Source organism: Sphaeramia orbicularis, chromosome 16, assembly GCF_902148855.1.
Source record: "Sphaeramia orbicularis chromosome 16, fSphaOr1.1, whole genome shotgun sequence".
NCBI lineage: Eukaryota > Metazoa > Chordata > Actinopteri > Kurtiformes > Apogonidae > Sphaeramia > Sphaeramia orbicularis.
In genome coordinates, this window is record NC_043972.1 from 35,860,809 (window position 1) to 35,885,277 (window position 24,469).

Below are 24,469 nucleotides of genomic sequence, written 5' to 3' on the forward strand. Positions count from 1 at the left end.
CCCCCTCCACACGCAGCACCGCTCACACCTGCGGATCTGCACCACCACCTGGCGGCCGAGGAGACGCACTGCAGCCACCTGTACATTAGGCAGTTCCTCCAGGATTTGGCGAGATTTTTTTTTTAATTATTATTGCGGCCTAAAATGCCTGATTTTGCGACAGTTTTTCCAAAAAATTACGGTGAAATTTGCGATGATTTGTGGCGTCTTTTATTAAAGTCACAGGAACATGGGCATTTGCAAATTACCAAGAAAGTCTTTTTTGAGTTTTTAGCTTTAAAAAGGACCAGGAAGCAATGATTTTAAACAAAACAGGGTTTTTTTTTTTTCATTAATTCATTTATTTGTTTGAGCAGCCAATGAGAGTGCAGCGTCACAGAACACCAGCCAATGAGCATAACATCACAGAACGTCAGCCAATGAGAGCAGAGTATCACGGAACGCCAGCCAATGAGAGCGCAGTGTCACAGAACACCAGCCAGTGAGAGCACAGCATCACAGAACGTCAGCCAATGAGAGCGCAGCGTCAAAGAGCATCAACCAATCAGGGCGCAGCATCACAGAATGTAAGCCAATGACAGCGCAGCGTCACAGAACGCCAGCCAATGAGAGAGCAGCGTCACAGAACGTCAGCCAATGAGAGCACAGTGTCACAGAACGTCAGCCAATGAGAGCGCAGCGTCACAAAACACGAGCCAATGAGAGCGCAGCGTCACACAACGCCAGCCAATGAGAGCGCAGCATCACAGAACGTCAGCCAATGAGAGTGCAGCGTCACAGAACACCAGCCAATGAGCATAACATCACAGAACGTCAGCCAATGAGAGCAGAGCATCACGGAACACCTGCCAATGAGAGCGCAGTGTTACAGAACACCAGCCAGTGAGAGCGCAGCATCACGGAACGTCAGCCAATGAGAGCGCAGCGTCAAAGAGCATCAACCAATCAGGGCGCAGCATCACAGAATGTAAGCCAATGACAGCGCAGCGTCACAGAACGCCAGCCAATCAAAGCGCATCGTCACAGAACGTCAGCCAATGAGAGAGCAGCGTCACAGAACGTCAGCCAATGAGAGAGCAGCGTCACAGAACGTCAGCCAATGAGAGCGCAGCGTCACAGAACGCCAGCCAATGAGAGCACAGCATCACAAAACACCAGCCAATGAGAGCGCAGCGTCACAGAACGCCAGCCAATCAGAGCACAGCGTCACAGAACGTCAGCCAATGAGAGGAGAGCATCACAGAATGTCCGTCAATGAGAGCGCAGCGTCACAGAACGCCAGCCAATGGGAGCGCAGCGTCACAGAACATCAGCCAATGAGAGCAGAGCGTCACCGAACGTCAGCCAATGAGAGCGCAATGTCACAGAACGCCAGCCAGTGAGAGTGCAGTGTGACAGAATGCCAGCCAATGAGAGCGCAGCGTCACAGAACGTCAGCCAATGAGGGCGTAGCGTCACAGAACGCCAGCCAATGAGAGCGGAGCGTCACAGAACACCAGCCAATGAGAGCGCAGCGTCACAAAACGTGAGCCAATGAGAGTGCAGCGTCACAGAATGCCAGCCAATGGGAGCGCAGCGTCACAAAACGCCAGCCAATGAGAGCGCAGCATCACAAAACGTGAGCCAATGAGAGTGCAGCGTCACAGAACGCCAGCCAATGGGAGCGCAGTGTCACAGAACATCAGCCAATGAGAGCACAGCGTCATAAAACGCCAGCCAATCGGAGCGTAGTGTCACAGAACGCCAGCCAATGAGAGCGCAGCGTCACAGAACGTCAGCCAATGAGGGCGCAGCGTCACAGAACACCAGCCAATGAGAGCGCAGCATCACAGAACGTCAGCCAATGAGAGCGGAGCGTCACCGAACATCAGCCAATGAGAGCGCAGCGTCACAGAACATCAGCCAATGAGAACGCAGCGTCACAGAACGTCAGCCAATCAGAGCAGAGCGTCACAGAACGCCAGCCAATGAGAGCGCAGCGTCACAGAACGTCAGCCACTGAGAGCGCAGCGTCACCGAACGCCAGCCAATGAGAGGGCAGCATCACAGAACACCAGCCAATCAGAGCGCAGCGTCACAGAACGCCAGCCAATGAGAGCACAGCGTCACAAAACGCCAGCCAATGAGAGCGCAGCGTCACAGAACTCCAGCCAATCAGAGCGGAGCGTCACAGAACATCAGCCAATCAGAGCGCAGCGTCACAGAACGCCAGCCAATGAGAGCGCAGCGTCACAAAACGCCAGCCAATGAGAGCGCAGCGTCACAAAACGCCAGTCAATGGGAGCGTAGCGTCACAAAACGCCAGCCAACGAGAGCGCAGCGTCACAGAACTCCAGCCAATCAGAGCGGAGCGTCACAGAACGTCAGCCAATCAGAGCGCAGCGTCACAGAACGCCAGCCAATGAGAGCACAGCGTCACAAAACGCCAGCCAATGAGAGCGCAGCTTCACAAAACGCCAGTCAATGGGGGCGTAGCGTCACAGAACACCAGCCAATCAGAGCGGAGCGTCACAGAACGTCAGCCAATCAGAGCGCAGCGTCACAGAACGCCATCCAATGAGGGTGTAGCGTCAAAGAACGCCAGCCAATGAGAGCGGAGCGTCACAGAACGCCAGCCAATGAGAACGCAGCGTCACAGAACGCCAGCCAATGAGAGCGCAGCGTCACAGAACGTCAGCCAATCAGAGCGGAGCGTCACGGAACGCCAGCCAATGAGGGCGCAGCGTCACAGAATGTCAGCCAATGAGAGCGCAGCGTCACAGAACGCCAGCCAATGAGAGCGCAGCGTCACAGAACGTCAGCCAATCAGAGCGGAGCGTCACGGAACGCCAGCCAATGAGGGCGCAGCGTCACAGAATGTCAGCCAATGAGAGCGCAGCGTCACAGAACGCCAGCCAATCATAGCGCAGCGTCACGCTGTGAGCGTTCTCTTTGGTTGGTGTTCTTTGATGCTGCGCTCTCATTGGCTGGCGTTCCGTGACGCTATGCTCTCATTGGCTGTCAGACAGTTAGACAGCTGTTACCTGCCACAAAACTCCTCGTAACCTGCCGTCTAACTCTTTCTATCATAATATCATTCATCTAATTTTTTCATTGTCTAATTACAGTTTTAGGATGTACAGATGGTATAGATGCAGGAAAATGGAGATCATTCACCCAGGGTACATGTCATAATATGCATTCATTTGCTTTGTTTTTTTACACACTGTCATCGTGTGACTGAGTTAGTTCCTGGTATGGGAGATAAAAATAGTTTTTCATTGGTACGCAGTCTAATTCTACAACAATGGTGTGTCGCTCAGACATGAAGTGCTCTGCCGTCATTTTCCTGATCTTCAGCACCTTCTGTGCATGTTCAAAAAGTAAGTATGAGCTTCAAATGTACTGCTTTCTGGTGCTGGACGAACTATTGAATATGAAAGTATTAGGTAGCTGTGAGTGTTTTCATTTGTAGTACAACGAGAAAAAGGAGCTTTTTTTTTCTAGTGACAGTATGTGCAGAATACATACACACACATACATACACATTTATAGTTGAATTTGTTTTTGTTCTTTTGTGTTTCAGTTCCCCATGAAATTGTGTATGTCGTGGGCTGCTTTGTGAATGGGTCAGCTGAGGTACAATTCGAATATGATGGTGAAGAGATGCTGTATGTTGATTTCCAACAAAAAGAGATTGTGTACACTGTGCCTACATTTCTTAATCCTGATCCAAGTCTATTTTTCACTGGACTGAGTATAATTCGCGATGCTGAGCAGAATGGTATGCTGTGCAAAGCAGCTACAGAAGTCGCTGCTACTATGCTAAAGAACATACCTGATAAAGAAGGTAACTGTTTGTTGTTTTGTCTTGTATTATTACATTAAAATGTAAACTCTAATCCATGAACTGCTGATAAAGTTTTTCATTTGTCATTTAAATTTGGCAGATCCCCCTGACAGCATCCTCTACTCATCTGAAGAAGTTGAACTGGGGGTTGAAAACAGTCTCATCTGCTTTGTGAATAATTTCTTCCCTCCCTCCATCAACGTGATTTGGACCAAAAACGGTGATGTGGTGTCAGAGGGGGTGTCACTCAGTCGATATTATCCCAGTGACAGTCAGCCTCTGACCTTCCGTCAGTTCTCAACCCTGACATTCACACCAAAGCAGGGTGACGTGTACAGCTGCACAGTGGAGCACCCTGCTCTGGAGAGGCCCAACACAAGGATCTGGGGTGAATCATTTAATTGAGTAAAGCACCTGAGTATAATATTAAAACAGTGCATTGTGTAAGTAATAGTGATTATTTTCTCCACAGAAGTCGACCTGGGACATCCCAGCATTGGTCTTGATATTTACTGTGGAGTGGGGCTGACTGTGGCCTTGTTGGGAGTCGCAACTGGAACATTTCTAATCACCAAGAGACGTTTTGGACACTAACATCTTCATCCACATAGGTCAACTATAAAGCAGACCTCCAATACACAACATATATTCAACTTTATGTTAAAAACTGAAGTAAACTGGGAGTAAAATTATTTCAACAAAACTATGTATGTGTCTTAGGTTAGGTGCAAAATTTATGTGACATTTGAAATGTATGCATTTAGTTGGACATAAACCTTTTTATGGATTTATTGTTTTGAAAGTTAATCGAGTGCACTTTATGAGTTGTTGCATCTTTGATGTGGAAGTACAAAATATGAATCTGTGTAAAACAAACTACAAAAAAACAGAAACAAAGAACATTAAGGGAAAATATGAAGAGACAATATGTTGCCTGCTGGGACTGCCCTTCTCTGTAAAACTGCATGTATGTGTCACGTGAACCTGTAAAGTACAACAGCCTGCTTTATAACTAGGATAATTAATAAATCAGTTATGAGATCTCCCAGTGCTGTGGTTGATTCATTGCTTATAAAGAGAAGACTTTTGGGAAAGAGAAGGCATCTTAAACAGCTCTTTTTGACTTCTGAGTACAGTACATCTAAATCCCACAGGATCCTTAACCTCCTGAGACTTGGCTGTAAGTTTTTGTCTACTTTTGAGGACAAGAGTATCACAGCTTTACAGCCACTGCAAAGGTCATTCATAAAAATGAATTATTTAATTAATAAAAATGGATCTGAAAAAAATTTGTTGCATTTTCACTGAAGATAATTTTTTTCATGCAAAAAAGAAACTTGTATTTTCCTTAGTCTCACAACTTTAAAATATTCAACATGGCAGATAATCTGAACACTTTCTACTGCAGGTTTGATTAGCACAACTTTACATCAGAGAGAGAGGAGCTTATATTAAACCTGGCCTCCATACTATTCAATACTGCATGGAACTGCAGCGTAAGGAGGATCCATCCAGATAAGGCACCTGAGGACCTGCTGCAGCCAACCTTCAGGTGTCTGTTGTAAGTTTTTCAACCAGGCTCAGGCAGAACTTTTTCATCCATTCAACATGCTGTCTGTCCATACGTGATGTCTGTCTGCATCCCTGTCTGTCTGCATGCCTGAATGGGATTATGTGCTGATTTGTTGTGTGTGATTATATTGTATGTGCTGCTTTTGTATGTTTTGATTATACGTGCTGTCTCTGTATGATTCTACTGATGTTTCACGGTTCTCTCTTATCTTTATTGATTTTTCTGGTCTCTTAGCTTTCTTAACTCTCTCTTTTTAATTAATGTTCTGTAATATATGTATATGTATATATGTCGAGGCCCAAAACGGAATCTGGCCCGATTTAGAATCGGGCCGGCCCAGAGTGGAATTCTATTCTAGGCCGGCCTAGAATGGAATCCTGCTGCTATAATGTTATTTTTATACCATGTTTAATGCAAATGATCCATAATTCCATAATTTGTCATAATTTTACATTTTCAGTCTTACATACCTTGAGTAACTATTGTCAATTTCAGTTGATTTCACTGTACCATATATTGGTGGGGAGTACCACGAGGTTCTATTTGTAAATAAAGTGTATTATAGTTTACAATTAAAATGTTGTTGGTTTCATTTTTTTTTCACATATTTGCAAATTCCATGTATTGATTTTTGTAATAATTTAGATCATTTGCATTAAACATGGTATGAAAATAACATTATAGCAGCAGGATTCCATTCTAGGCCGGCCTAGAATAGAATTCCATTCTGGGCCGGCCCGATTCTGAATCGGGCCAGATTCCGTTTGGGCCTCGACATATATATATATATATATATATATATATATATATATTATATATAATATATATATATATATATATATATATATACACACACACATATGTGTGTGTGTGTATTTTTTTTTTTTTTTTAGGGTGCCTATTGTCATCAGACCGGGGACTACAGCAGGATACTAGGCATGTTGGCTAAAGCTGCCCTTTTTACTGTTATTGATACAGTTAATTAATTGGGATTGTCCACAATATGATATACTAATAAACTAAACTAAACTAAACAACTGTTCTGCATTTAATGGCCACTCAAGTTCCATTAACCCTCAGGTGTCAGACATGTGGCTTGGGGGCAAAAACCAGCTCGCCAAAGAGTCCAATCCTGTCTGTGAGATGAGTTTGTGAAATGCAAAAATTACATTAAAGATATTAACAATGAAGAATTTTAAAATCATTTTAGTTCAGGGACCACATACATATGTGATCTCAAGTGGGTCAAATAAGTAAAACACTATCATAATAACCTATAAATAATGACAACTCCAGATTTTGCACTTTGTTTTTGTGCAAATAAAGTAAAATTACATGAAAATATTGATATTTACAAACTATCCTTTAAAAAAAAAACTAAATAATATGAACATCCTGAAATGTCTTAAAAGAGGTAAGTGCAATTTTAATAATATTCTGCCTGTTATTAAATGTTTTGTGTATATATAGATCCACTTTGATCTGTAATTTGTAATGCATGTGTATAAATCATGAGCAAATAGAGGGCATATGAGGCACAATACTGTTAAAATTGCAATTATTTTTCTTAAGACATAACAGGTTGTTCATGTTATTTGCATTTTAAGGAAACTTTGTAGATATAAACATTTTCACGACGTAACTGTACTTTTCTCACTATTATTATTTTCCTGGTCTGATCCACTTCAGGTCATATTGGGCTGAATGTGGCCCCTGAACTAAAATGAGTTTGATACCCCTGCATTAACCCTTTAAGACCTAAAACGTGCATGTATCAAATGGATTGATGCATCAAAAACCAAGGAGATGCTAATAGGTCAGTCCTTAAAGACGGTTGAGTGTACAAATACGTTGGCACTGGCACAACTACAGACAACAAACTCATAGTCACAACCAGTAGGGAAGTCATTATTACCTCCAAAGAGGTTATGTTTTTGCCGGCGTTGGTTTGTCTGTCTGTTTGTCTGTCTATCTGTGTGCAAGATAACCCAAAAAGTTATGGACTGATTTGGATGAAAATTTCAGGAAATGTTGATACTGGCATATGGGGGGGGGGTAATGACAGATCTATCCTGGCGGAGGTCTGACCTCTAAGAGTGCTTTTCTAGCTTCTAAATGTCAGCAACCCTTTTTTTTGTTTTGTTTTTGAGGTGGTAGTAGTATTTTGTAGGTGGAAACTTTAGTGTGAAACAAGATTCTTATTGCCATTTATTGACTGAAAAGTATGTTGAATAATAGTATACATGTAGTGCATAGTATGAGATATCACATAAATGCCACATAGAACAACCTTTGAATTTTTATTATTGCTTTGTCAGTCAGTCAGTCGTCATCTAAACCTGCTTTATCCTCTCTAGGGTCATGGGGGTCACTGGAGCCTATCCCAGCTACTTATGGGTGACGGCGGGGTTTACCCTGCACATGTCGCCAGTTCATCGCAGGGTCGACATATAGAGACAAACAATCACTCTCACATTTACACCTATGGACAATTTAGATTAACTGATCAACCTATCAGTGCATATCTTTGGATGGTGGGAGGAAGTGGGTACCTAAAGAGAACCCACATAGACACGGGGAGAATATGCAAACTCCACACAGAAAGGTCTCACCCAATATTGCCTTGTATTTATGAAAAAATAACATTTTCCATAGAACTACAGTATTTGAATTGCATAGGGTTTTTCTCTTACAAAAAAAAAAAATCCAATATTAGAAAGTACACAACTACAATTATATGACTGCAATTAAGATGTAATTACCTTATAATTAAATAAAGTTGGTAAAATATGCTTCTTATTAATTGATTATGTTCATACCTGTCCTTTTTTATTTCATGTGTATGCTTACTTTATTTCTTTAGTATTCTACTTTGTTCTCAGTCCTCATATTAAATGGTTAAATGTTGAGACCTGTCTCAGAATGGTTTCCACCCACAGATTATTTGGAAAGAGAAGTAGATTAGAGATGTTATACACATGACAAAACTGAAAAAACAACATAGTTGAGTATGTGACTGAGTGCCCAACCTGTTCAGGAAGGAATTGATCAACACTGTTTTGCACTTATCTGTCATGCGTCATTTGTCGCAGCAGCATGGCTCAAACTCTCTGCTTCATTACTTTCCTGTTGTTGCCTCTGCTTTTTTCAAGAGCAAGTGAGTAGCATTTATATAGAAATCATTGTTGCTTATTTGTGTAACTGTATAAATTAAAATACAGTTCATATTTTTAACATATGTTTGTTGTCCAGATTACATGAACTGTTAATATCAACTAATATTTGTTGCCATTGTTTTTCCAGATGCTCTCTATGGAGCATTATTTATCCGGTGCCAGTTCACTTCCCCTGGTGACTATGACAGCGTTTGCCTGGAGCAGTACTACTTCAGTCAGATGTTGATAGGCCAATACAACAGCACTTTAGGAAAAGTCATCAATTACAGAGAAGAAACACAGAAAATTGTGGACGACTTGAACAACAACCCAGGATTTTTGTCCCACCAGGCATGGATAGCAGGAGTGTGCAGAATAAAATCTAAAGTTGTGCATAACAGTCTTCAAAAGCCAGGTGAGTTACACAATTACAGAACGGGTACGCTGTAAGACCGGATAAGTTGAGTTCACTTAAAAAATTGTAGGAAACCGGTTGCCTTAAAAAATTTAAGTAATGAAAACTTGAGTGTATTAAACTTAGATGCTTGATTTGAGTGGAATTGCTATTTTAAGTACAACACACTAAATGCCAAGTTAATTTAACTTAAAATTTATTGCAATGTCAGCTGCTTTGTATGATCATCAGACTTAATATCATCAGTTCATTGTACTCAATTCGAAGTTGATTTAAATTAAAATCTTTTGCAATATAAATTGATTTGTATAATTATTAAACTTAATGTATTGAGTTTATGACAATTATTTCCAAGTTCATTTAATTCAAAATCACAAGCAGTATTAATTTCAATAAACAAAAAAACAACTACCAAAATGACATTCTTTTTTTATTTTGCTGTAGAAGTTTTAATCTCAAACTACAACATGAAAGTCATGGCACATAATGCCTTGGCTATATAACCAAATGTTTCCAACCTTTCTCTCTATGAGATAGCATTTATCTGTCTGGTGAATGAATGCTTAGCCCTACTCAAAACTCAGATTGGAAGGTCCATGCTTTAACAAACAATCTTAAATCACTAGCTCCTTAGAACATATTTCACATAAAACATGAAAAGGTCTTGCACCAACATTTTCTCAGCTTTCTCACAATAGCACTTCTGCTGCTTAAACAACTGAATTACAACAAATTGCATCAAAATATCGACAATATGGAATATTCTGGCCATTCCTGTGTTTTAATTAAACTGACCTGGTTAACAAAATAACACATTTTGAACAATGAAATGACACCAGATGGATCAACCCATGGCATCAGTACCAATGTCATAAGACATAAAGAGTAAACAGTGCACAAACAGCAACACGCTTTTTGAAAAGTGCAACGTGAAACTAACCACCTGATACCTGGAGAAGTAGCATAATTATTTGAAATCCCATTTTAGACTTGAAGCTGGTTTTTCACCTGGTTCAGTTAATGATCAGCTCATCACCAAGCTCTGCAGAAGCCTGATAAGGATGTAATGGCTTCCAGGTGTGATGGAAGAGGGAAATATCTGGAACATGCAGGATGCCAGCCCTCGAGGACCAGAGTTGGACTCCCCTGCGTTAGAAGTAGCCCCTCCTCCCCCACTAAAACATAAAACCAATCATTGAAATGGTAAATTGTAAAATACATAAAACAAACTTTTCCACAAACAGCTAGATCTACAAAGTCCTAGACACATCAAGCTGACTTCAGAGATTAACTCTCAACTGCAGCTCAGTTTGTGATTTGGCGCAAAAGATGTACAAGTTAAAATGGTGGCCCTTCATAACTCAGTAGAGAGGTTAAAAGGTGTGGTCATGACTAAAACTTAGTGATTTAAATCCATTCATCTAAAAGTTTTTCATACTTTCGACTATGTCTACAAATTAGTAGAATATACTTAACATTTTATAGTAATGTAATAATACTTAAATCATTTAACTACATTGTAATTAAAGCATTTTAGTAAATACAAAGTCTGGGCTTACAGTGTATCATGTTCATTAATGAATGTGCTAAAAGATGTACTTTTACAACAGCTCTTTGGGTCTCTTGTTCTTTTATTTCAGTCGAGCCTTACATCAGGCTGACTTCAGTAAAAGACCCAGAGAGTGAACATCCAGCCATGTTAAGGTGCAGCGTCTACAACTTTTATCCCAAACAAATCAGAGTGACATGGCTGAGGAACGAGAAAGAAGTGACGTCTGATGTCACATCCACTGAGGAGTTGTCCAACGGGAACTGGCTTTACCAGATACACTCCTATCTGGAGTACACACCCACATTTGGAGAGAAAATCACCTGTATGGTGGAGCACGCCAGCTTCATGGAGCCCAAATGTTATGATTGGGGTAAGAGGATGATGGGTGGCAGGAGGTGTGATGGGACAGACTGGTTTAGAGGACATGTTACACTGCAAAATACACACAATCTTAAAACCAACGTCATTTGTGATCATTGTCTTGTCAGACCCTATGACCGAGTCAGAGAAGAATAAGATCGCTGTTGGGACGGCTGGGCTGCTCCTGGGTCTGATGTTTTCAGTTGTCGGGCTCATTTACTACAAGAAGAGTCCTATTGGTGAGGAATAAGTGAAATAATGATTTAAAAAGGTTTAAAATATCAAATACTCATTTTGCCTGTTGTGATAACATTTTCGATTTATGTAAACTTCGTCATTAAAAGATGGGTTGAATCATCTGAATTTTGTTTTTGTCCTTTCAGGGCGTGTGTTGGTGCCGACCACTTAAGGAAGACGTTTACGCTGAGTGGACACTTGACGACAGAAACACACAATATGATTCACAGAATGATATCCTGATGCATATTTTTCTAACTGTTGGAAGGAGAAATTCATGTGGTTTGCAGGAAAAGGACTAATGTATTATAGCATACAATTCTTCTATGTTATATATTGACTGATACTATGACAATAAACAAGTTAAAACTCAGTGAAAGGTTTCAGCCTCTCTTTTCTTCTAAGTCAAATTCAGCTTCATTGTCAGTTTTACAATGAACATAGCAGAAAAAAATAGAAAAAAAAATAGAATAGAATCTAACTATAAAAAGAATATAACTGTAAACATAGAATATAAAACAGCAGGGGGTTGAGGAGACAATACATGAACACAGAAGGTGCAACAGTAAAGTAACAGATGAGTTATTGAGTTACTGAGTCCTACTTGACTGTTGGAGTTTCTGTCGTCTGTAAACCTGAGCTGAAACACAGGTCCTCCCTTTGTACCCACTGCACCGTCTGAACATTTTACATGTGGAAAAATGTTTGTGATATAAATATTGTTTGTGGTTTGAACTTGGAGATCAGCAACTGATAATAGAATCAGAACATTAACTGATTAAAAAGACACATGTTTAATGAATAATTCTAAAATATTGCATATACTTAATTTTTTCTATGAGACATGATCACATTTGGAGCCTCTGGTATCTTTAAAATATTCAGATGACTTAACTATTTAGTCTGTTTAACACATTGAGAGTAGACTTAATTTTATAGAAACACAAAACCTTAATCAGACCATTTTATTAGATTCATCCAGTTTTCATACATGTAGGTGATTATAACCGCTGAAATTCAATTTTAGCATAAAGAATACATTGTGATTAAGAAACAATAAGTAATTTAATCTGGTTTGTTCTCAAATTTCCCAAATTTTTCAGCTCCAGACAAAAAAGTTCAAAAAGCTTCTTGTCTTTAATATCCAGAGATGAAATGAATATGATGAAACCTCAGGATATTTACAAAAGTAAAACAGAAATACACCCCTGTGAAAGACTCCAAAAACTGAATCCATGTATTTTTTTTTACCAATTTGTTACTTAAAGCATCTTGAGTAAAATACGTTATTTTATAACATTACTGTTTTTATCACTGACAAGAGGAATTAAATGTTGTGGATTGTTGTTGTGGTGTGAATTTTAGATTAGGTGTATGCTCTAAATAAGATTTCATAAATCAATGAGCCTTTAAAAATTATATAGAAAATTATTAGGTCATATGGTACTGCATCAAATCATCCATCATCTGAGCTACTTTGCACCATCAGAATGAGTTAAATGAGCTCACAAATCATACAGTTTTCATGTATTTTAATCTGTTGATTGATGCCCCAGTAAAAATAGTCCTGTGACTCATTTTTGGTCACAAACCCGGGGTTTGGAGAAGCAGAATTATACACACCTGTCATGCTTCAGTATGAAAGAGAAATTAACCTCTGTTTGTTGTAACTTGCCAAACCAGTTCTGTCATTGGACACAAAAACACCGTCATACTTTTTCACACAGACTAACTCTACAAAGGTGATTTGCAGCTCATCCATGGTGTGCTTCGCTATCATTATCCTGATCCTCAACGCCTTCGGTGCATTTTCACAAACTCCAAGTAAGCTTCAAATTTACTACTTTTCTCTTTTTAAAATCATTTAGAGATGTCAACATATTAATAGATTTTTATTAATAATTCAAGCACTTTCCTTTATTTAATAGAAACTACTTCACTGTCAAACAGAAACGGCAGCCTTTCTTAATTAAAAGTTTATATGCAAGTATGTATTTTAAGTGTGTATGCCTTTGTTTTGTTTTGTTTTTCAGTTACCCATGAATTTACGTTCTATGTGGGGTGCTTTTTCAATGGCACAGCTGAGGTGGGGTTCCAACTGGACAATGAAGAGATTATGTATGTGGACTTTCAAAGACAAGAGGCTGTTGTTACTCTTCCTAAATTTATTGTTTTTGATCCGAGTACATTTATGGCAGTTTACCACGTGTATCGGAATTCTTTAAGACAAAAGAAAAACTGCTTGGCTGTTTTGGATTATGTAAAAGTGTTTGAGCAGAGCAATATACCACCAGAAGTAGAAGGTAAATAGATAGAAGTTTTTTGTCTTCACTTTAACATTCATTTATAAGTGAAGACATGAAAAGAAATATTTTCATTCATCATTTAACCTTTGCAGACCCCCCTGACAGCATTCTCTACCCGTCTGAAGAAGTTGAGCTGGGAGTTGAAAACAGTCTCATCTGCTTTGTGAATAATTTCTTCCCTCCCTCCATCAATGTGATTTGGACCAAAAACGGTGACGTGGTGTCTGAGGGGGTGTCACTCAGTCGATATTATCCCAATAATGATCAGACCTTCCGTCAGTTTTCAACGCTGACATTCACACCAAAGCAGGGTGACATGTACAGCTGCACAGTGGAGCACCCTGCCCTGGAGAGGCCCAACACAAGGATCTGGGGTGAATAAGTTCATATTAATTAAAACATAATTACATAGAACAAAAATATAACACTTTTGATTATAATGCTAACTGTTTTCTCCACAGAAGTCGACCTGGGTCATCCCAGCATTGGTCTTGATATTTACTGCGGAGTGGGTCTGACTGTGGCCTTGTTGGGAGTTGCAACTGGAACCTTTTTAATGGCCAAGGCACACTTTGTACAATAATGGTGTTGAAAGTTCAGACCACTTTCATATTTTGGTATGTGTAATGCAAGATATTTCTGATGGGTTTATATGTAGTTTGGAGTTTACGTAGTATACCCTGCAGAGTTTAGTCTCTATTTGTTCATCTTTATTTCTTGGCAGAATGGTTGGACAATGGTGATAAAACCAATACAAAGGTGGTATGACTGGTTATCCATTGTTATCTATTTTAATGTGATAGATAGCTGATGAAAGAAATATATTTGGTTATGAATCTGACACTGAAGTAAGGAAGGGGCAGGACTAGATAAGCCTTTGCATCTTTCTGTCCCTTCTCAAACTGTATTTATGAAATGAAATGAAATGAAATCTTTATTTCGAGCATGTAGACAGTGAAATCAAAGCAAAAGTCGACCAACAAAATATAAGTACTGGTGCATGAATGATTGATAAGCAAACAACAAAATAAATAAATAATAGTAGTAATAGTAAATAAATAAATAATAGTTATTATTATTATTATTATTATTATTATTATTATTATTATTGTTGTTGTTGTTGTTGTTGTTGTTAATAATAATAATAATAATAATAATAATAATAATAATAATAATAATAATAATAATAATAATAATAATAATAATTGTAAGCAAGTAAGTAAGTACGTTTTATTTATAGAGCACTTTTCACAGACAGAGTCACAAAGTGCTTTATCAAGTCAAATCAAAATCAAATCAGGTTTACAGAGACCCAGCAGAATCCTCCAGGAGCAAACACTTGTGATTGGTGACAGTGGCGAGGAAAAACTTCCCTTTAACAGGCAGAAACCTCAAGCAGACCCTAACTCCTGAAGGATGGCTGTCTGCCTTGACCAGTTAATAATAATAATAATAATAATAATAATAATAATAATAATAATAATAATAATAATAATAATAATAATAATAATAATAATAAAACAAATGAAATGAAATTATACATGCTGGAAAAGGAGTAGGAAGAAGTAAAAACTTATGTACTCCTACCCCCAATTTCTATTCCTTATGATCATTATATAGCAATTATTATTTTGTATGAAAATAATAATAATAATAATAATAATAATAATAATAATAATAATAATAATAATAATAATAATAATAATAATAATAGTAACAACAACAACAATAATAGTAACAACAACAACAATAATAGTATAACAATATAATAATATCACACATCCTTTTTCCTATATACGCTATTGTGATAATACCCATTTACAACTTTTCCTACCAGATATTAATACCAGGTATTAATAAAAACTAAAAAGAACAAAAACAAAACAAACAAAAAACAAACAAAACACATATACATATATAATATAAATACATATAATATTCTATATTGTCCTATATGGTAATAATATATTCATATATCCATATTTAAATTAGATATTACCAGCACATAAGTGGCAAAGCCCCACTATGAAAAACAACCAGATTTCCCCTCAGGCCCTTTCCTTTCTGTATTTTGTAAAAATCATTTGTTTGTATTTGTTTTTAAACTGCTTGATGTTTGGACATTGTTTCAGCTCCACACTCAGTCTGTTCCATAGTCTTACACCATTATTTGATAAACAGAATCTTTTCTTCGTGGTTCGGCATCTTTGTATCTTAAAATCTGTCATTTCCTGAAACGTTTTCTGTAAATGGTTAGGTAACACTGGTCTACATTTTTTTAGAAATGATTTGCTTCAGACATTAAATGTGCTAAATGTTACGTATTTTAATAAGATTAATTGGAAAATAAATGACAAAAGTGCCGGTTTGCTGATGTTTTCAAGGTATATGATTAAATGTTATTACACATATATATTGGTTTATGTACATTTATATAATAGTTTTAGAAATCTTCCACAAAATAGAACCTGTAAAGTGAATGTATTCTAATGTGCAGACAGTATTTTGAAGTAGATCTTGTAGCTCTGAGACAAATATTCCTTTTGAGTCAAACCCATTCTCTCATTAATTCTTGAGTTTCACATTTTGACCCAAGGCTGCATCTTGGAAAGTTCAGCCAACCAGCATTTTTGACTTGATTTTTCTTTATCAGTGACTCTCATGTGGTAAAATTTCATTACTTTTATTCTGGAAGCATTTTCCTTGTAGACCAGTGGAATAGATTATTTCTGCCTTTGTACAGAAATTGTGCTGTTTGGAATTCAACCATATCATTAAATTGTATTATTTTAGACTTTAAAAATAGTGGATTGGTGTGTTCACGACAACCTACATTGTGAATTATTCTGATAGCTCTTTTTTGCAGTATGAACAGTGGATCTAGTGAGCTTTTGTATGTATTGCCCCACACCTCTGTGCAGTAATTTAGAAAGGGTAAAACCAGGGAACAAAACAGTGTGTGGAGTGATTTGTTGTCTAAAAAGTGTCTTGCTTTGGCCATTACAGAGATGCGTCTGGATATTTTAGTGCAGATGTACTTAATGTGAAACCTCCAGCAAATCATGTTGTTTATCATCACCCCAAGGAATTTGATTTTGTGCACTCTTTCCAAATCAACCCCCTCCACCTGTACCCATACTTGATGATTTATTTTTCTGTTACCAAATACCATCATTTTTGTCTCGCTCAGATTTAGTGACAGCTTGTTTTTGTCAAACCAGTTCTTGATTTTGATGGTGTCCAGAAGTTGCTGTAAATTGTCACTTGAACCGATTATGTTTGTATCATCAGCAAATAAAATGAATTTGAGTTATTTGGATGTCTTACATATGTCATTGTCATAGTTTATGAACTGATTCATAAGTAGATTTATGTTAAATTTATTGTATTTTATTACTTTTTCTGTGATTAATGAGCATTGATGGGTGCATATGTAATTGACTTCTTGCTTTTGTTTTTTTTTTAGTTCTTTTATTTTTACTTCAAAGTTTGAGACAAATAAACAAATAAGAGTTTCTAAGCCTTAACTTGATCCTGAGGGATAATGTTCTTCTACAACTTAGCTTCAGTGAAAGTAGACATGAACAAAAAGAAACCACACAGCATCATGCCTCAAATGTAAAATTCAAACCCTGTACAAATCCAACTCTTGATAAAACAGTTGGATTTTCATAAGTCAGTGTCACGTTTATACTAATGTGGAACTGACTCACCAATATGACAAACACACTGAAACGGCTGATTGACTCAAGTTTGAATTTACACAATTAAAATGTAGAAAATATTCAAACTACATTTGTCTTCTACAAAACATTCACCTATATTTGTGTTTGCATCCTGGTTACAGCTGTGAGGTTTATACAAGATATACACAAAAATAAATTCAACACTTTGGTTTTCCCTCCAGTTTACAATGGGCTGATATGAAGGACATAAACCTTTTTTCATGTACACAATAGACCTATTCCTCTGAAACAAATCTGCTGTTTGCTGAGATATTCTGTCCCTGGTGTGTAGTGCACTGCTCCAAGTTGAACTGTTCATATGTTAATGCTTTGCTAATGGAAATCAAATAAAATGTATATGATTTCATGACATATGTCTGCTGCATTTGTTATTAAAATGTATTTTATTTTACTATGAAATAAAATACACCTATATATTGCTAATATACACTACAAAATATATTTATATTTATGCACGTTTTGGGATGCTCGCTGATGTGTTTGCAACATCTATCAGTCAGAGAATCTAAAGAAAGATTTGCAGTTCATAACTTTTACTCTATGTTATGGAAAAATTGTTAGAAATTAAACAAAGAAGGAAAAGTATTTCAATATGAAACTGTTTTTTTTTTTTATCTCATGTTCTTCAAAAATGAAACAATAAACCCATCTTTACGTAGATAATTACATGTTCTGAAGAATTTCCCCTTGTTTGACAATAGGATCTGAAATACCAACCCTTTTGACTAGTGTGTAAAGACACACAAGAAAATCTGCATTCATCATAATGGAAGTTGCTGTAGTTCCCACTGAGAGTGTATTCAATGAACATAAATTACAGTAAGTTCCACCTATTTCATGTCACACCTCTCTATTATTTCCTAGTCTTTACTTCCTCATCCTTCTTCATGCTTCAATTGATCTACAGTACTAACTCGTTGTTTCTGCTTTTACAACATGTTCTTCAGCTTCTTTTCACTGGTCTTTTACTTGCTTCTCTCAAAAACGCGTAAGTAACATTTTGATAGAAGGTGTGTTTTTAGTGTTGCCTAATCTGAAAACTTCAAATACTCACAATAATCAAAATTATACACAATTTATAATTTTAGATTTAGAAGTTGTTTTTTTTTTCTTTTTTTTTTTCATTATCAATTTTGCTGTGGTCCATTAAGTGTGTGTAATTTGACATTCTTTATTTTATAGTTGCTCTCTCTGCTCACGGTATGGCCCGTTGTCAATTTACTTCCCCTGATGGCCATGATGCTGTTTTCCTGGAGCAAGTTTACATAAACAAGCTGTTAATGGGTCAGTACAACAGCACTACAGGAAAACTTGTTGGCTACACAGAAAGAATGAAGGAACTTGCCGATGACTTCAACAAAGACAAACATTTTCTGGATCAGCAAAAAAGAAATGAAGAAAGGTATAAATCAGTCATCCCAACTCTATTTCAGGAGGCGCTGAAATCTTTGAAGTTCAGTGAGTTCACTTGAATTCTTTGAATTAATACAGTACAAACATATATAATTAGATGGACAAACCAGTGTTATTTCCTAACCAAACTTGTTTTTTAATTGTTTATTTTCTTTTAGTCAAGCTTTACATCAGGCTGACTTCAGTAAAAGACCCAGGGAGTGAACATCCAGCCATGTTAAGATGCAGCGTCTACAACTTTTATCCCAAACAAATCAGAGTGACATGGCTGAGGAACGAGAAAGAAGTGACATCTGATGTCACATCCACTGAGGAGTTGTCCAATGGGAACTGGCTTTACCAGATACACTCCTACCTAGAGTACACACCCACATTTGGAGAGAAGATCACTTGTATGGTGGAGCACATCAGCCTCATGGAGCCCATACGTAAGAACTGGGGTAAGATAGTGTATCTGTTATTATGAACAAAATCACCTGGTGAAATATAATGCCCAATGCTACAGAAAATAGAAGCTATTTAATGTTGACTAAAATCATTATGTGCGCTGCAAAATATATGGCTCTCAAATACTTAAATTATGATGATCAAGTCAAACCTAATATTGTTCAGTACATTTAAAGTAGTAAAATCTAAATTAAAGTAAAAAGAAAAAAAAGTGCTGCAGCTTAACTCTTAATGACCTAGAACTATTTTCGTGGCATCTTCCAAATTAATCTTTCTCTAGAGTTAACCTTTCTTAAGTGATTTATTATTATTATTTCATTACTATAATATTATCCTCTGCATTTTGCATGTTTAAGTGAAAATTTGGTGTTTTCCTGGATTTGATTCATTAGTTATGTAGATGTTCATTAAAGCTCAGAGTAAATTCAAAGATCATCAAAATGAGAAAATTGAGGAAAAAATGATGTGATCAGCAAAATTTATCATTAACTGAAGAAAAAAACAAGCATGTTCAACCACTATTATTTGTCAAACTACATGGGTTTAATCTGAGAATCAGTGCTGTAGGAGATGACAGTGTTTCCACATTCACTACAGAGCCTCTGAACGTCCAAATCTGTCTAATGATGATAAAAAGCTGAGAGACTGCATTTTACCTGAATTACTGTATGTACTGACAAGATGAGTGAACCAAGGGTTATTAATAACCAAAGCAAATTAATTTCACTAGTAAAGTTTGCTTTTTAAATATCTGTCACTAATTTAGAAAATATTTCTATCTTAGAAATTAGTTAGATTCCAATAAATAATTCAGATTTTAAACTTTTACTTTATTTTTGAGAAATATAAATATATTCAATAATATCATTATTTGTCACCATTTATTTCCATTCAACTCAATCAAATCTGTCACTGCTGACAAGACAAACACAAAAGGTTATCAATACCTTACAAAAAATAAAGAGTTATGAGAATGAATAAATACAATATGCAAATCTAAACTAACAATGAGGATCATTTTGTTTCCAGAACCCTTGTCTGAGTCTGACTGGAATAAGATCTCAATTGGAACAGCGGGGCTGCTGTTTGGTCTGGGCTTTACAACTGTTGGCCTCATTTACTACATGAAGAACACAAGAGGTGAGAAAACAAACCCTCTCAAAAACATAGAATCAAAGTCAAGATGAATAAGACAGGTTTGTAACTGTATAACATGTGTATTTGCATTACTTCTTTTAGGGTTAATAGGATGCAAATGACATATTTTGTTTTCAATGCAATCTGGAGGTCAAAATTACACTGTTCTGGTTTTCAAGATCTGTTCAAGAGTGTATGCTGCTCATGTGATTTTCTAAGCTAAGGCCTAAATCAGATTCTGGTGTGAATTGGTCTTCGTCATTCATAAAGGTGGTGGTATTACACGCATTAACATGCACTGTGAAATATATTCAACATACAGTAGAAGTTATGTGGTCAAAACCTTACTTGTAAGTACAAATACAGTCACAGAAAAAATGATTAGACCACCCTTGTTTTCTTCAATTTTTTGTTCATTTTAATGCCTGGTACAACTAAAGGTACATTTGTTTGGACAAATATAATGATAACAACAAAAATAGCTCATAAGAGTTTAATTTAGGAGTGGATATGTAACCATTTTCCATGTTTTCTTGACAATAACCAAAATCACTTCAGTTCTTACATCAATAGCTATGGCATTGTACTGGTAAAAACAGTGCTTTTAGACATTCCATGTTTTCTTTTCTGTCTGTTTTAGTCACATGATACACACAGGAGTTAGTAGTTGATTGCATAACTATTGTTTTTGATGACTTTTGATGGTCTAATAATGATTTTTTTTCCAGGACTGTATATATAAGGTTATGATATAACAGTGTTCTGTCAGTGTTTCATTATTGTATATGATGTTTAGATGAAGTTTACCATTGTATTGATGTCTATGTTTCATTTCACTGCTGTAGATAATTTATATAGTCATTTGAAAACATAGTGGGTGGCTATTTCCAAGGCAGAGTTGTGACAAATCTGAGTATAATCTCAAAACACACAAATTCTGACGCCACTTAGGACCACATGTGGAAATGGACCTGATCAGAATGGTAAAGATGCGATTCCATGTGACTGGTCCTTCTCATAATGTCATAAAAAGACAGATCTAGGTTACATATGAGCAGAAAGTTCAGATTTTGGTTGTAGGCTGAATGTAACCTGTGAGGTAAACATATGTGGGATGTAATGCCATTTTTCTTTTTCATTTCAGGTCGACTGTTGGTGCCCACAGGTTGAGGCGTCCTGCAATTGAGTTGTCAGCTTATTATTTAATCATATGTTAATCATCCGCGTGTCTGTTTGTTTGTGATAATGTTTGCTTCAGAACTCAGCTGCAAAAAAGAGCTAGAGAGATCCAACTCAGCAGTAAAGTTGACCACGGTGCACTCTGGTCAGTCATATATGAGGTTAAAAAGTCAAAGTTTAAGGTCACAGGATCAAGTAGTTTAAACAGCCTACTATGCAGGTATAATATGCAACTGTAATAAATTCAACATACTTGTTCATTTAAATGTTGTTATGTGTTTCTGTTTATAAGGAGGTCAATATATATTGTGTGTGATATTGTATTACTAATAATATATCTTAATAATATATCTTAAATAAAGGGAAGTTGAGTCACATTTTGGAGGTCTTTAGGGTCTTTGAGTGCAGTCCAGTTTATGTATAATCTCATATTCAACTTCAACTTGAAAATTTAACTTCACTTTGTCATGAACATCAGGTCTAATGAAATGAGATCACACATGAGGTGTGTGTATCCAGGGACAAAACACACAGCAAATTGTGACAATACATCTGAAACCATCATGTAGACTATCTAACAATCTAGATAATTTTCCACTTGACAAGGTGGTGAAGGAGGACAGTGCGCTGGGATTCCCATGTATAAAGTATGTAAATAGATTCAACAAAAGATACACAACTATCCACAACAAACTGTTCATTGTCATGTTATGCCCTGTACCAACACATGACCCAAGTGTTCAAGACCAGTGTTTAAACAAAACTGTGTGGCTCTTAAAACTTGTTAATATTAAAATTAAAATATTTATCCATAAGTAAAAGTTGTGCTCTGTAAAGATTATAATAATTGCCTCTAATATATAGTTTAAGAGGACAATTAAACAGTTTGATAACCCCACCACCACCACCCACCCACACCCACACCCACACCCACACACACACAATGGAACTATGGTTTAAATGAATTTGGTCTCTGGACATTGAAGCCAATGACCTAAACACAGATTCTTCAGAACTATCAGAAGCAAAATGAAGGGTCATTTAATCAAAGTTCACATAAAGCTTCTGAGCAGCACAGTTATGAAGAAAAATATGACATTTGGACAGAAAATACAGTAAAATATGAGGACAATCTTTGTAAAATTAACAATACATTATGCATATTCGGGAGAGGTGTTGTTGCAATGTTTCTAAGATGGAGGTGTTAACATTTGAAAGACTTCCCGTAAGTTTGTCAAAAACATTTGTGGAATGAGATCAACAATTCATCTGCTCTACAGGTTTTAAAAATAGACACACAAGAATAATAAACAAATGAAACAGATTGAAAGTACAACTGCAGACCACACAGTCACTTTTATATCTAGGCGTGGATTAGCAGCCATGCTTCAAAATACCACTGCAAAATACTCATAATCTTAAAACCAACGTCGTTTGTGACAATTGTCTTGTCAGACCCCATGACCAAGTCAGAGAATGTAGGGACGTCCAGACTGCTCCTGGGTCTGATGTTTTCAGTTGTTGTGCTCATTTACAAGATGAGTCCTGTTGGTGAGAAATAAACTAAATAATGATTTTAGAAAGGTTTAAAATATGAAATATTCATTTTTCCAGTTCACTGCAAAAAAGAAAAGTTATGTGAACTCAAAATTTCAAGGCAAGAAACTCAGATAAAATTTTAAATTGAGCAATTAAACTAAATGGTTAAAGTTTTGCTTTTGAGTTTGCTCAACTCTGAATTCTGACTTTTGTCAACTCAACTGTAAGTTGTATTAACTTATAATTTTACATTGTAATAACTTTTAACTCTTACTTCCCAACTTTAACCCTAATCCTATCCTAGGAGTAAAACACAGGGATAATCTAGGTCGGTTGGAGGATAACAGCATTACATTTTATAGTGGTCTTAAAACCATATTTAGGAACATTTCATACTTCACTTAGGACAAGTTATCTGATATAAAATGAGTGAAAGTGGTAGAAGAAAAGAAAGGTGATTATAACATTATTTGAACCGAGCTTTGATAAATTAGGCCTGATGATAATGTTTACTCAGTCTTTAGTTTTCTTTTGTATGAGGTGACTTCATCAAAATAGATGTGTGAACGAAAGCACTCCCCCAAGGGCACTCCAGGAATTTGGGCGGAAGGAGGATTTCCAAACTAGAATGAACAAAGCACTTTGACTCAGGGTGGTTGAAGATGGATGCTCTAGGAACAGGTGTTCTGAGTGATGGTACCTTCAACCCTATTGGTGGAAGATGCTTCGGCACAACTGTGTGGCCTGATTGCTGTGTGACATTTTAAGTGGGTACCATGATAGCTTTAAAATGTTGAAAATATGTAAGATACCTTATCCATTAATCTACAACATACTGCACAACACATTTCAGAATAAAATTCCTGTATCATTTTAACTTAATTTCATTAAAGGTTTGTTAAAACTTACCTGTGTAGACTCCAGCTTGAGGCAGAAGAGCCACAATGAGACTTCAAGTGAAAAGTGCCAACTCAGAAAGTTGGCTTTCCCAGATTTCACAACAAAGAAATAAGAGTTAGCAGAACTGTTGCCCCTTGTATTGAACCCCAACTTAAAGATATAAGTATTAACAACTCACCAAATTGTTTTGGAGCAAACAACTGGCTTGTTTTGTTGTGCTAACTAACATTATTGCCTGAAATGTAAAAAAAATATATATATATTTTCAAGTCTTACCAACTTAAATTACTATTTTAGGACAAAAAATACAAGTTGTTTTTTTGCAGTATTGTGATAACATCTTAGATTTATGTAAACATTAAAAAATGGCTTTTGTCATCTGAAGTTTTTTAGTTCTTCCTGGGCGTGTACTGGCACCAACCACTTAAGGTAGACATTTACACTGAGGTCTGTTATTTTCCATCAATTTATGAAGCACTTCTCATCTAACAGCCTCAATAATCATTCTGTCTTGCAGATATAAAATAAAGTGGACACTTGACAACAGAAACACACAATATGATTCACAGAATAATATATTAATATACATTTTTCTAAATGCTGGAAGAAGAAATTCAGGTGGTTTGCATGAAAAAGACCACTATATTAACAGAACTCACCAGAATGAGTCAAATGAACTCA

The 24,469-nt window shown here is 36.8% G+C and overlaps 4 protein-coding genes across 7 annotated transcripts; all 4 read left to right on the forward strand.

The window, feature by feature from the left end:
- The first annotated feature begins 3,060 nt into the window (after nt 1-3,060).
- LOC115436455 (RLA class II histocompatibility antigen, DP alpha-1 chain-like) lies at nt 3,061-5,043 on the forward strand. The gene is made up of 4 exons (XM_030159345.1): nt 3,061-3,362; nt 3,566-3,829; nt 3,930-4,217; nt 4,302-5,043. Exons 1-4 carry the CDS (start codon nt 3,287-3,289, stop codon nt 4,421-4,423), a joined length of 750 nt encoding a protein of 249 aa, XP_030015205.1. The 5' UTR covers nt 3,061-3,286; the 3' UTR covers nt 4,424-5,043.
- A 3,368-nt stretch (nt 5,044-8,411) lies between these two features.
- LOC115436128 (HLA class II histocompatibility antigen, DQ beta 2 chain-like) lies at nt 8,412-24,342 on the forward strand. 2 transcript variants are annotated; one of them, XM_030158880.1, is made up of 6 exons: nt 8,412-8,559; nt 8,706-8,972; nt 10,613-10,894; nt 11,013-11,123; nt 11,268-11,295; nt 24,307-24,342. In XM_030158880.1, the coding sequence occupies exons 1-5, from the start codon at nt 8,499-8,501 to the stop codon at nt 11,291-11,293; spliced, it is 747 nt and encodes a 248-aa protein (XP_030014740.1). In that variant the 5' UTR covers nt 8,412-8,498; the 3' UTR covers nt 11,294-11,295; nt 24,307-24,342. The 2 variants fall into 2 exon arrangements, with proteins under 2 accessions (XP_030014740.1, XP_030014739.1); XM_030158879.1 differs by lacking the exon at nt 24,307-24,342 and having other exon boundaries at nt 11,268-11,432.
- LOC115436131 (H-2 class II histocompatibility antigen, A-U alpha chain-like) lies at nt 12,818-17,510 on the forward strand. Of its 3 annotated transcripts, XM_030158886.1 has the most exons (5): nt 12,818-12,945; nt 13,155-13,424; nt 13,520-13,801; nt 13,889-14,018; nt 16,937-17,510. In XM_030158886.1, the coding sequence occupies exons 1-4, from the start codon at nt 12,882-12,884 to the stop codon at nt 14,008-14,010; spliced, it is 738 nt and encodes a 245-aa protein (XP_030014746.1). In that variant the 5' UTR covers nt 12,818-12,881; the 3' UTR covers nt 14,011-14,018; nt 16,937-17,510. The 3 variants fall into 3 exon arrangements, with proteins under 3 accessions (XP_030014746.1, XP_030014745.1, XP_030014747.1); XM_030158885.1 differs by lacking the exon at nt 16,937-17,510 and having other exon boundaries at nt 13,889-14,365; XM_030158887.1 differs by lacking the exon at nt 16,937-17,510 and having other exon boundaries at nt 13,892-14,365.
- LOC115436129 (rano class II histocompatibility antigen, A beta chain-like) lies at nt 18,053-22,117 on the forward strand. Its single transcript, XM_030158881.1, has 5 exons — nt 18,053-18,161; nt 18,356-18,631; nt 18,745-19,026; nt 20,063-20,173; nt 21,315-22,117. The coding sequence occupies exons 1-5, from the start codon at nt 18,110-18,112 to the stop codon at nt 21,338-21,340; spliced, it is 747 nt and encodes a 248-aa protein (XP_030014741.1). The 5' UTR covers nt 18,053-18,109; the 3' UTR covers nt 21,341-22,117.
- Nucleotides 24,343-24,469: the final 127 nt, after the last annotated feature.

What these genes read in the sequence shown, in the direction of transcription:
- LOC115436129 (XM_030158881.1), top strand. Translation starts at nt 18,110, where the DNA reads ATGTTCTTCAGCTTCTTTTCACTGGTCTTTTACTTGCTTCTCTCAAAA. An exon ending in GCCCATACGTAAGAACTGGG is followed by an intron (nt 19,027 to 20,062) that starts GTAAGATAGTGT and finishes TTTTGTTTCCAG; the next exon opens with AACCCTTGTCTGAGTCTGAC. An exon ending in CTACATGAAGAACACAAGAG is followed by an intron (nt 20,174 to 21,314) that starts GTGAGAAAACAA and finishes TTTTCATTTCAG; the next exon opens with GTCGACTGTTGGTGCCCACA.
- LOC115436131 (XM_030158886.1), top strand. Translation starts at nt 12,882, where the DNA reads ATGGTGTGCTTCGCTATCATTATCCTGATCCTCAACGCCTTCGGTGCA. An exon ending in TGCATTTTCACAAACTCCAA is followed by an intron (nt 12,946 to 13,154) that starts GTAAGCTTCAAA and finishes TTTGTTTTTCAG; the next exon opens with TTACCCATGAATTTACGTTC. An exon ending in GCCCAACACAAGGATCTGGG is followed by an intron (nt 13,802 to 13,888) that starts GTGAATAAGTTC and finishes TTTTCTCCACAG; the next exon opens with AAGTCGACCTGGGTCATCCC.
- LOC115436128 (XM_030158880.1), top strand. Translation starts at nt 8,499, where the DNA reads ATGGCTCAAACTCTCTGCTTCATTACTTTCCTGTTGTTGCCTCTGCTT. An exon ending in TAACAGTCTTCAAAAGCCAG is followed by an intron (nt 8,973 to 10,612) that starts GTGAGTTACACA and finishes CTTTTATTTCAG; the next exon opens with TCGAGCCTTACATCAGGCTG. An exon ending in CTACAAGAAGAGTCCTATTG is followed by an intron (nt 11,124 to 11,267) that starts GTGAGGAATAAG and finishes TTGTCCTTTCAG; the next exon opens with GGCGTGTGTTGGTGCCGACC.
- LOC115436455 (XM_030159345.1), top strand. Translation starts at nt 3,287, where the DNA reads ATGGTGTGTCGCTCAGACATGAAGTGCTCTGCCGTCATTTTCCTGATC. An exon ending in CTTCTGTGCATGTTCAAAAA is followed by an intron (nt 3,363 to 3,565) that starts GTAAGTATGAGC and finishes TTTGTGTTTCAG; the next exon opens with TTCCCCATGAAATTGTGTAT. An exon ending in GCCCAACACAAGGATCTGGG is followed by an intron (nt 4,218 to 4,301) that starts GTGAATCATTTA and finishes TTTTCTCCACAG; the next exon opens with AAGTCGACCTGGGACATCCC.